The sequence below is a fragment of the Dendrobates tinctorius genome, unplaced genomic scaffold, assembly GCF_039654945.1.
Source record: "Dendrobates tinctorius isolate UK_male_01 unplaced genomic scaffold, ASM3965494v1 ptg000035l, whole genome shotgun sequence".
Classification (NCBI taxonomy): domain Eukaryota; kingdom Metazoa; phylum Chordata; class Amphibia; order Anura; family Dendrobatidae; genus Dendrobates; species Dendrobates tinctorius.
Genome location: NW_027361703.1, coordinates 42,733,827 through 42,746,278, shown reverse-complemented (window position 1 = coordinate 42,746,278; position 12,452 = coordinate 42,733,827). Strand labels below are relative to the sequence as shown.

At 41.7% G+C, this 12,452-nt stretch overlaps 1 protein-coding gene across 4 annotated transcripts in view; it reads right to left on the bottom strand.

Moving 5' to 3' along the window:
• Positions 1 to 12,452, bottom strand: part of LOC141087706 (mitogen-activated protein kinase 11-like) — an 83,017-nt gene that overhangs the window by 4,438 nt on the left and 66,127 nt on the right. For all 4 annotated transcript variants that reach the window (XM_073573432.1, XM_073573433.1, XM_073573431.1 and 1 more), the window contains exons 7-11: positions 6,431 to 6,545; positions 4,552 to 4,623; positions 1,705 to 1,784; positions 823 to 901; positions 282 to 455 (exon numbers count right to left, since the gene is read on the bottom strand). In XM_073573432.1, coding sequence (XP_073429533.1) covers positions 282 to 455; positions 823 to 901; positions 1,705 to 1,784; positions 4,552 to 4,623; positions 6,431 to 6,545 — 520 coding nt within the window. The remainder of the gene's footprint in view (positions 1 to 281; positions 456 to 822; positions 902 to 1,704; positions 1,785 to 4,551; positions 4,624 to 6,430; positions 6,546 to 12,452) is intronic.

Below are 12,452 nucleotides of genomic sequence, written 5' to 3'. Positions count from 1 at the left end.
GACACAATGACCCTTGAGGTCCCTTCCAACTCGAACATCCTATGAAATCTTAACCTAGTAAATGGAAAGACATTGTCTTCCGGCGTTAACCTCCAAGTGGGCAACAGGTGTATACACTGTATATCAATCACCATACAATTCAGGAAATCCAATTGTTCTAATCAAAGGCATCTTTTTTATTTTCAACCTTCTTTTGTATGAGTGTGGTATATGTTAAATAGCTACCTTCACAAAACATTCCCACACTCGTGCATCCTGTGTACACACATACATCCCTGTACCTTTCCATTCCTCAATTGTGCGTTCTTTATTCTCAGTAGATTCATCATATGGCTCAGCCTCCGGCTCATCTTCGGGATCATGATACTGCTCAAAGTAAGGATGTGCGAGGGCGTCCGTGGCTGTGATCCGATTATCACTGTCTAAAATCAGCATCCGCTTCAGCAGATCAATTGCTAAAAAGAGAAGGCATCGCTTGTCAAAATCTCACGGCTTTTAAAGGGATGAGATAACAGTTAGAAGACTTTCCATGTTCACTAAAAACAAAGATGCATGAATGATGAATCTGGATATTTCCAGTGATCCAGAGAGTTACAGACACGGCCACTGGTCTGGTGTATTCTGTAGACGTCGGCTGAAATTATATTTCAACTCGTATTTCTGTGTCTTGCACATTTATTTGCTTTTTTGATAATACTGATTATATGCCAATAATGGCAATGTCTACTCTAACTATTATATACTGTGTGATAAAACATTCTGATCGAGCTCTCTGCTCCAGGTATGAGAGTCACAGCATATTGCAGAAGAGGAGGTACATACCTAGAGGGTTGGCACCACGAAACACCTCGTTCAGATCCTGCTGCGGCATGTGTGGCAAGGACTCAATATACCGCCGAGCCTATTTATACAAGCACAATTGGAATAATAAGTAAAATTGTACTTATCAGTGATGAGCAAACATGCTTGGATAAAGTGTTATCCCAGCATGCTCTGGTGCTAACCGAGTGACTTTGGCGTGCTCGAATAATATGTTTGAGTCCCCACAGAGGTTCAACAGCCGCAGCACATGCAGGGATTGCCTAGCAAACATGTGTTGGGGTTGTCGAGCAGCCATGAGACATACAGCCGCGGGGACTCAAACATATTTCTCAAGCACATCAAAGTCACTCGGTTAGCACCCGAGCATGCCCGGATAACACCTTATCCAAGCACGTTTGCTCATCATTAGTACTTACTAGTCTTGACCTGAGCAGAATTTTTTTTTTTTTTTTTTAATTCCATACAGCAATTTCCCAGGCCACTGACCTGGTCAGTAGTACAGGCAATAATAATAGACATCAAATGTCTATTTGTACTATCTTTTGTACTATTGTATCAAATGAGTGCGTGAAAGGCTGCGTTCACACGTTGCTTTTTACGCTTGAAATCGCTGCGAAAACGCAAAAAAAACGCATCCCATGTTGGATCAGCAGAATGCTCATAATAAGTCATTGTTTTGTAACACTGGTTAGAGTGTTTGACAAATAAAATATTGGACATACAACACAAGAATATTTGCATTACATAATATTGCTAATCTTTTAATTGTTTTTACCTTTTTGTTTTACTTTAGGGATTGACAATTATTAATATGATTGCGCAATAACAACGGATCAAAATTATTGGTACATGAGAACATAGCTTTCAGCATAACGAACTCACATGTTCGGATGAGATCTTCATAAGAAATTCAGAATTAGGTGTGCCGACAACTTCCATTATCCTTTTCAACTGATCGATATCTGAACTTATTTAGGAAAATGGTATGTACCAGTATATTGCAATATCACAAAACACTTTACTACTCCTTCAGGAATAACATTCAATAATATGGGTTTCTATTTATGCAACTCAAGGTCACCATAAACGCTAGATTAAAAGGGAAGTAATCATCAAAAAAAAAAAAAAAAAAAAGTCACAATTTGTATTAAAAATAAAAAAATAAAATCTTGCAATTTTCACACTGGCCACTAGAGCTTTTTGTAGACGGTTGTTTCAGGAAATAACACATGTACGTAGCCACAATCAGCAAAGTCCAAATACAATCTTTTGTACTATCGTATCAGATGAGTGCGTGAAAGGCTGCGTTCACATGTTGCTTTTTTTAGCGTTTTCGCTGCGTTTTTTTACGCTTGAAATCGCTGCGAAAACGCAAAAAAACCCGCATCCCATGCAATCCTATGGGATTCCGCAATGCTGTGCTAATGCTGTGGATTTTTCAGCTGCAGAATCGCATAGCGGAAAAATCTGCAGCATGCTCATTCTTTTTGCAGAATCGCGGGGATTCCGCACCCATAGGATTGCATTGAAACGCTCACTTTACACATGTGGTTATGCCCACCATGCGTGAAGTGAGCGCTTCATGTGCGGATGGTGCCCAGGGTCTGGAGGAGAAGGAGACTGTCATCCAGCCCCTGGGTACCATAATCCTGTAAAAAATGGATAAAAAAAATAAAATAAATAAAATCGGGATATACTCACCCTCCGGTGGCCCCCGGAGTCCTTCCCGCCTCTCACCACACTCCCAGCATCTTCCGGTCCCAGTAATGCTTTGCGCGAACGATCGCGATGACGTCGCACTCTCGCGAGCGTAATGTCATCGCAGGTCCTTCGCGCAAAGCATTACTGGGACTGGAAGATGCCGGAAGTGCTGCAGAGCAGATTGGGGGCCCGTCGGAAGGCGAGAATAATTTTTTTAAATTATTTTTTACATCCTATCTTTTACTACTGATGCTGCAGAGGCAGCCTCAATAGTAAAAAGTTGGTCACACTTGTCGAACACTATGTTTGACGAGTGTGACCAACCTGTCAATCAGTTTTCTAAGTGATGCTACAGATCGCTTGGAAAACGCTAGCATTCTGCAAGATAATTACGCTTTCAAAACGCTATTTTTTGTGGGAATTCCGTATGCGAATTTCCCACGGCAGGGAGTTGCAGAATTTCGGCGGAAATTTCCTTAGCAATTCTGCACGTGTGCACATAGCCAAAAGGTCATTGTGAAGGAAGGGAGAGGAGGGTCAGTTATCAAATCTCCCATTGTGAATGGTGGAACCTTTGTTATGAGCAATGTACAGAGGTGTGATCAGTTATTTAATTGTGCTTCCTTCCTAGAAGGACAGGAAGTAGGTGTTTAAAAAAGCACCATTGGCTGGTGAGAAAATTGCACGATTACACTTTTTTTTTTTTTTAAATAAAAATTGTGATACTAAAAAACTTTATTTAGACAATTGGTGATTTTCAGAGGATAGTTTTGCTTGAAGACAGCTAAACCCAATAATTATCTCTGTGCACTGGAGCCTCCTGAGAAGCTCTGGAGAGGGACAGGTGAAAGCGATGGTAGGGCTCACCTGAAGATGTTGGGTGCAGGCACATCACCTATAAAAGCGTGGAAAGCGGCTACCTGCTCCTGCCCTGTGACTGGAGGAAAAGGGTCTAAGGCAATGAGAAAAAACTTTGTCCAGCTCCACGATGTAGTGAAAAATATTCTTTATTCACTCAATAGAAATGAGGTTTAAAAGCCAGCATGAGTTACAAGGCATGCGATCGATCTACGCGTTTAGAGTGCCTAGCCACTCGAAACGCGTAGATCGATCGCATGCCTTGTAACTCATGCTGGCTTTTAAACCTCATTTCTATTGAGTGAATAAAGAATATTTTTCACTACATCGTGGAGCTGGACAAAGTTTTTTCTCATTGCCTTGGATTGTGCGCTTTGACACAGCGGTCTCGTGTTCCGATGTTGGAATGCCGTATCTGGTGAGCTGGATTTGTATCCTGAGGAAAAGGGTCTTCAAGATTTATAATAGCAAAAACAGAAACTGGAATGTTTAGGTGGGGTGCGCTGCGGGAATGAAAATCCTTGGGATTCCAAACTGTTTTTTATTAATACCAACTCATTTCTACGCCGTACTAGCTCCTTTCTCCAGGTACAAAAATGAAGTGTGTGATAGTTTTCATTTCTGCTATTGGCCCCTCCTGACTCTTCCATCATCATTGTTTTTCTGAGAGATAATTTGCTGCCTACATGTTGGAGGTTACTGTCCCCTTCCCACCCAGTGATAACAAATGGACTCCCAGCTGTGGATGAGAGAAGAGAAATAGCCGTCAGACAAAGCATTGGCCTTATTAGAAAAACAAAACGCAAAACATATACTGTAAATCAGAATGCAACTATATTTCTAAAGTTGGATTCTGTTGCTAACGATTTCTAATGTTTAAAATAAGTCTGAGTATGGATACTGTTTACCGTCCCATCAAAAACCAGTAGCCAAGCCTCTACATATTTTTTGTTTTACATCACATTAACTTCGGTATGATATTAAGAACATTTATTTATTAATGACACAATTACCACTAAACTATAATAATGGACATTTTGCCATAGCACTTGTAAGGTATATTTTTCAGGCTATCAATATCAGTAATCCATAAGGGCATGGTATTCAATATAATCTCCATTTCAGAATTTGTCATCTAAAATATTAAGGTAACCGGTGATAAGAGGATACAGTCATTGCCTGGAAAAAGGGCTTTGCCTTTCAAAAGCTCCGCCATAATGCATCCCACTGACCAAATGTCAACTGCAAAGATAAAATAATTGTAAAGGCACATAAAATACTACAAGTGAAAAATTCAAAGCAAACAATTGTATTAGAAAATATATAGTGAATAATCTGTGTCTAATTAAACAGATGCAAATAAGTGAACACCGATGAAATTCTGTAGCACTAGCGGAAAATAAATTAGAGACAATAGAAAATCTAATTTAACTTGTGTACAAGGTTGTATGACGCCGTATCAGGAAAAGTATTTCATATTATTTGTTGTTCTAGTTCCCAACAAATGTTTGTTCATCAGACGAACTATTTGTAAAGGGATTCTCCGGACCCCAGGCAGCATAAAGACGCAATCCTGCCGCCGCAGCGTTTCAGAGAAAAACATGGATAAAAGTGCAGCCGGGGACGAAGTGACTAGTCCAAGCAGATTGTATCTGGCAGCTCAGCTGGATTGATAGTTCTCGTCAAATACACGCATAGCGATAGATCCGTCACTCTTGGTGAGCACGTGAGAACGCCTATTCACCAAGTCTCTGGCTGCCCTTACTACCACGCTTTCTCCTCAAATGCTACGGCAGGAGTACATGCTGCCTGTGGTTCAGTCAGCATGAAACGTGAAATTCCCTATAACTTTGATTTTAGGCATGGGTCTGACGACTACCTCCCCAATGAAGGAGCGGTCACTCACTCATACGTGTTTGTACGAGTAGCTGTGGTACTGCAGCAATTTGAAGGAAGTCTGAATAATTGTAAGAGCAGCATTTCCACCTACGTTCTGCATAAGTGCTATGCTACCCTCCACATTCACATGGACGATTAAATGCTAGGACTAACTTTAGCATTAAGAGGTTAAATTACGGTGCATGTTTGTCAAGATAAATGCACAAGTCTGTTGTAACATGTGCCAAAAACCAGTCTCATGATTTTGGCCATATTTATGTGTTTTAGACACTTTCTCCACCATGTCAGATGAGGGGTGTGCAGCTTCGCCTAAATAGTGTGGCTTAAGGTACTGTCACACTTAGCGATGTACCAGCGATCCCGACCAGCGATATGACGTGGTCAGGATCGCTGGTACATCGCCAAGTGGTCGCTAGTGAGCTGCCACACAGGCAGATCTCACTAGCGACATCGCTGGGGACGGGGGTCGCTACTTACCTGTCACACCAGGCGATCCTGCGTCCTCCCGCCCGGCTCCACGCTTGTCGCTCGTCTCTCCCCAGGAAGCGCCGCAGGAAGCAGACGACGAGAAACAGTCCTGAACGTTCTCGCGCAATCAGCGATAACCAGCGGGGGAGCCGGTCGTAGGCAAGTATCACACATAGCGATATCGCTATAACGTCACTAGTTATAGCGATATTGCTAGCGATATCTCTTAGTGTGACATGCCCTTAAGTGACTCCGTGCGCTAACATTTTGGCACAAGTTTCTGGCACAAAATAAGCCAAACTTATAGTTGGTGTAAGCTTAGACTAGACAGTCTTAAAATTAGACAGATTTATCAAACATCATGAATCACTTTAATAAATCTGGTGAATTTTAAGACTGCCTAGTCTAAGTGTGCACTTCCTAAAAATTAGAAAGTATTGATAAATATGCCCCAGTAACTTAATTTTTGATACAGGAAAAATATATTTGTACCGTGTTAGCCAGTAGATAGAAAAATATTAACATTTGAGAGTCCTCAGTGGTTGATACTTTTTCATGGCTAACTGAAAAGATGATAAATTGCCCACTTCCAAGACTACTCTGGTCTCCTCATCAGGCTTTGATCACTAATGCTACAAAAGCTTGAGTTTGATTTTGTGCATCTTCCCCCCCCCCCAATTACCTGTTTGATTGTAGTGCATCCAATTCAACATGATCTCTGGAGCTCGATACCATCTGGTTGCTACATAGCCAGTCATTTCATCATCTGTCTGTCGTGCCAGCCCAAAATCTAAAATCTGCAAGAAGGAGAAAAATAAGCATAAATACCATGCGTTAGCCATGACTCCTGTCATTAATAAGATGAGGTCTTAAAAGTGAATGTCATCAGAAAATGACCGATATCTAAAATTCAATTTTGTGTGAAGCACTTTTCCAGTGTTTTTTTTTTTTCATTATTTCAGTGCTGGAGTGCTGATACTAATATAAGGTCCCTGCCCTTAGTCTCATATTTGCCAGCCCCGTCTTTATCTTCTATCGGTGCTGCTCCGGTCAGTCTCCAGCAGTTTCTGACTTGCCGGATCGCTCCAGTGTTTGCTGGAGCGGGCCAGAGGTCATTCCTCAATGCAAGTCTATGAGAGCCACGTTCTGGCCTTCAGACTTGCATTAAGAGCTTGTGACCATTACCTCTGACTTCCATTCAGTCAGAAGATGGCACCTCGGGACCAGAGCAGCACTGGGGAGAGCTGAATACGGGGAGGGAGGTATAACATTAGGGGCAGGGGTCTTAGGTTAGTAGCACCAACAGAGGGCTGAAATAATAAACAAAAAAATGCTGGAGTGGTGATTTAATTTTTTTTCATACTTATTCTTTACATTTTCCATATCATTATCAAAAAATCCTAAATTCCTGCAGTTTTCACTGTGGTCACCAAACCCAATAGATTGACAGCTCCAGTTCTCTAGAGATTATGTTACGGACAACGGTCAGGTGCAGCTAGTCACAGCTCACCTACTCCCTCTCCCTGCTCAGTGTCAACTTAAAACGTGACAAAGCATGTCTGGAAGACTCTTCTGCAGAAGTCAAAAGAACACATAGTGTACAGTTTCCCAAGCACACTTGGCTGCAGTTCAGCAAAACTCTCAATAATGAAATCAGACTGCCACATAATCATGTACAGCAAAAAAAAAAATATAAATCCACTATCAGACTATAAAAATAAAGAAAAATATATTAACCCCTTTACTCCCAAGGGTGGTTTGCATGTTAATTCCCGGGCCAATTTTTACAATTCTGACCACTGTCCCTTTATGAGGTAATAACTCTGGAACGCTTCCATGGATCCCGGTGATTCTGACATTGTTTTCTCGTGACATATTGTACTTCATGTTAGTAGTAAAATTTTCATGTAACTTGCGTTTATTTGTGAAAAAAATGGAAATTTGGCGAAAATTTTGAAAATCTTGCAATTTTCCAACTTTGAATGTTTATGTCCTGAAATCAGAGATACGGCGCACAAAAAACTTAATAAGTAACATTTCCCACCTGTTTACTTTACATCAGCACAATTTGGGAAGCAAAATTTTCTTTTTTTTTGTTAGGAAGTTATAAGGGTTAAAAGTTGACCAGCGATTTCTCATTTTTACACCACCATTTTCTTTTAGGGACCACATCACATGTGAAGTCACTTTGAGGGGTCTATATGACAGAAAATACCCAAAAGTGACACCATTCTAAAAACTGCACCCCTTAAGGTGCTCAAAACCACATTCAAGAAGTTTATTAACCCTTTAGATGCTTCACAGGAATTTTTTGAATGTTTAAAAAAAAAAAAAAAAAAAAAATTACTTCAGGTTCAATTTTTTTTTTTTTAAATTTTACCAAGGGTAACGGGAGAAATTGGACTGGAAAAGTTATTGCGCAATTTGTCCTAAGTACGCCGATACCTGATATATGGGGCGAACCACTGTTTGGGCGCATGGCAGAGCTCAGAATGGAAGGAGCGCCGTTTGACTTTTTCAATGCAAAATTGGCTGGAATTCAGATCGGACGCCATGTCACGTTTGGAGAGCCCCTGATGTGCCTAAACAGTGGAAACCCCCCCACAAGTGACCTCATTTTGGAAACTAGACCCCTCCCCCCTCCAAGGAACTTGTCTAGATATGTGGTGAGCACTTTGAACCCCCAAGGGCTTCATAGAAGTTTATAACGTACAGCCGTTCAATTAAAAAATGATATTTTTTCCACAAAAATGATATTTTCACCCCCAATTTTTAATTTCCCAAGAGTAACAGGACCCCAAAAGTTATTGTGCAATTTGTTCTGAGTATGCTGATACCTGATATATGGGGGTAAACCACTATTTGGGCACATGGCAGAGCTCTGAAGGGAAGCAGCGCCATTTGACTTTTTTGGCTGGAATGGAGATTGGACACCATGACGCGTTTGGAAAGCCCCTGATGTGCCAAAACAGTGGAAACCCCCCAATTCTAACTCCAACCCAAACACTAATGGGAAAATGGAAATAATTTTTTTTTCATTTTATTATTTTTCCCTAACTAAGGGGGTGATAACGGGGGGTTTGATTTACTATTTATGGCGGTTTTTATGTTTGGCAGCTGTCGCACGCTAAAAGACGCCTTTTATTGCAAAAATAGTTTATGCATCACCACATATTGAGAGCTATAATTTTTCCATATTTTGACCCACCGAGTCATGTGAGGTCTTATTTTTTGCGGGACGAGTTGACGTTTTTATTGGTACCATTTTCGGGCACGTGACTATTTTGATCGCTTTTTATTCTGATTTTTGGGACGCAAAATGAACAAAAACCAGTGTTGCATGAATTTCTTTTGGGGGGGTGCGTTTACACCGTTCCGCATGCGGTAAAATTGATAAGGCGGTTTTATTCTTCGGGTCAGTACGGTTACAGCGATACCTCATTTATGTCTTATGTTTTGGCGCTTTTATGCAATGAAAACAATTTTATATAAAAAATAATTATTTTTGCATCGCTTTATTCTGCGAGCTATAACTATTTTATTTTTTCACTGATGACGCTGTATGGCAGCTTGTTTTTTGTGGGACAAGATGACGTTTTCAGCGGTACCATGGATATTTACAGTGTTGGCCAAAAGTATTAACACCCCTGCAATTCTGTCAGATAATACTCAGTTTCTTCCTGAAAATGATTGCAAACACAAATTCTTTGGTATTATTATCTTCATTTAATTTGTTTTAAATGAAAAAACACAAAAGAGAATGAAGCAAAAAGCAAACATTGATCATTTCACCCAAAAATGGGCCAGACAAAAGTATTAGCACCCTCAGCCTAATACTTGGTTGCACAACCTTTAGCCAAAATAACTGCTACCAACCGCTTCCGGTAACCATCAATGAGTTTCTTACAATGCTCTGCTGGAATTTTAGACCATTCTTCTTTGGCAAACTGCTCCAGGTCCCTGATATTTGAAGGGTGCCTTCTCCAAACTGCCATTTTTAGATCTCTCCACATGTGTTCTATGGGATTCAGGTCTGGACTCATTGTTGGCCACCTTAGAAGTCTCCAGTGCTTTCTCTCAAACCATTTTCTAGTGCTTTTTGAAGTGTGTTTTGGGTCATTGACCTGCTGAAAGACCCATGACCTCTGAGGGAGACCCAGCTTTCTCACACTGGGCCCTACATTATGCTGCAAAATTTGTTGGTAGTGTTCTGACTTCTTAATGCCATGCACACGGTCAAGCAGTCCAGTGGCAGAGGCAGCAAAGCAACCCCAAAACATCAGGGAACCTCCGCCATGTTTGACTGTAGGGACCGTGTTCTTTTCTTTGAATGCCTCTTTTTTTCTCCTGTAAACTCTATGTTGATGCATTTGCCCAAAAAGCTCTACTTTTGTCTCATCTGATCAGAGAGCATTCTTCCAAAATGTTTTAGGCTTTTTCAGGTAAGTTTTGGCAAACTCCAGCCTGGCTTTTTTATGTCTCGGGGTAAGAAGTGGGGTCTTCCTGGGTCTCCTACATACAGTCCCTTTTCATTCAGACGCCGACGGATAGTACGGGTTGACACTGTTGTACCCTCGGACTGAGGGCAGCTTGAACTTGTTTGGATGTTAGTCGAGGTTCTTTATCCAACATCCGCACAATCTTGGGTTGAAATCTCTTGTCAATTTTTCTTTTCCGTCCACATCTAGGGAGGTTAGCCACAGTGCCATGGGCTTTAAACTTCTTGATGACACTGCGCACGGTAGACACAGGAGCATTCTGGTCTTTGGAGATGAACTTGTAGCCTTGATATTGCTCATGCTTCCTCACAATTTGGTTTCTCAAGTCCTCAGACAGTTCTTTGGTCTTCTTTCTTTTCTCCATGCTCAATGTGGTACACACAAGGACACAGAACAGAGGTTGATTCAACTTTAATCCATGTCAACTGGCTGCAAGTGTGATTTAGTTATTGCCAACACCTGTTAGGTGCCACAGGTAAGTTACAGGTGATGTTAATTACACAAATTAGAGAAGCATCACATGATTTTTCGAACAGTGCCAATACTTTTGTCCACCCTCTTTTTTTATGTTTGGTGTGGAATTATATCCAATTTGGCTTTAGGACAATTCTTTTTGTGTTTTTTCATTTAAGACAAATTAAATGAAGATAATAATACCAAAGAATTTGTGTTTGCAATCATTTTCAGGAAGAAACTGAGTATTATCTGACAGAATTGCAGGGGTGTCAATACTTATGGCCAACACTGTATATGCGTCTTTTTGATCGCGCGTTATTGGACTTTTTGTTCAGCGGTATGATAAATCATTTTTTGCTTCGTTTTTTTTTAATTTTTTTAAGGGGTTCGCTAAAGGGGTTAACTAATGGGAGTTTTATAGGGTGGGTAGTTACGGACGCGGCGATACCAAATATGTGTACTATTTTTTTTTTTTTTTTTTACTTTATTACACTGTCCCAGGGGGGGATATCACTCATGTGACAGATCGCTGATCAGCGATCTGTCACAGGCACTGCTGCAGGCTTCCTCATGCCGGTGCTCTGCAGGCAGTGAGGAAGCCGGCTCCCTGCAGGCCCCCGAAGGTCCCCTCCGCCATATTGGATCCGGGGACCTGCAGGGAAGGCGACCCCCGCAGCGGCGCTGCACTTCGCAGGGAAGCACGGAGGGAGCCCCCTCCCTGCCGATGCTTTTTTTAAGCCCCGGTACACCGCGATCATGTTTGATCGCGGTGTGCCAGGGGTTATCATGTCGGGGGCGGTCTGTAACCGCCCCTGACACATTGTGCCGGGTGTCAGCTGTGATAATCAGCTGACACCCGGCCGCGATCAGCTGCGCCCCCCCCCCCCGCCCGTGAGCGCATTAGACGTACTATTCTGTTCTTGGGACTTACAGTAGGTCCCAGGTCACATGGACGGAATAGTACATCTAATGTAGGAAAGGGGTTAATACTATACAGTGCGGAAAATATTTCATACACTACCAATTTTGCAGATTTTTCCACCTACAAAGAATGGAGAGGTCTAATTTATATTGTAGGTACACTTCAACTGTGAGAGATAGGATATCAATATTTTTACATAATTTGCATTTTATTGCATGAAATAAGTATTTGATCAACTACCAACCAGAAAGAATTCTGGCTCTCACAGACCTATTAGTTTTTCTTTCAGAAGCCCTCCTACTCTGCACTCATTACCTGTATTAAGTGCACCTGTTTGAGCGCATTCCGATATACCGGACACCTGTCCATACACTCAATCAATAACATGCCAACCTCTTCACCATGGCCAACACCAAAAAGAGCTGTCTAAGCACACCAGGGACAAAATTGTATACCTGCACAAGGTTGGGATGGGCTACAATTGAATAGGCAAGCAACTTGGTAAGAAGGCAACAACTGTTGGCACAATTATTAGAAAATGGAAGACACAAGATGACTGTCAATCATCCTCGGTCTAGGGCTCCATGTGGGATCTCGCCTTGAGGGGTAAGGAGGATTGAGAAAGGTCAGGAATCAGTCCTGAACTACACGGGAGGACCAGGTCACTGACCTGAAGAGAGCTGGGACCGCAGTCTCTACACCATCATGGATCAAAATCCAGCAAGGCACGCAAGGTTCCCCTGCTCACGCCGACACATGTTCAGACCTGCTTGACGTTGGCCAATGACCATCTGGATGAACCAGAGGAGACATAGGAGGAGGTCTGA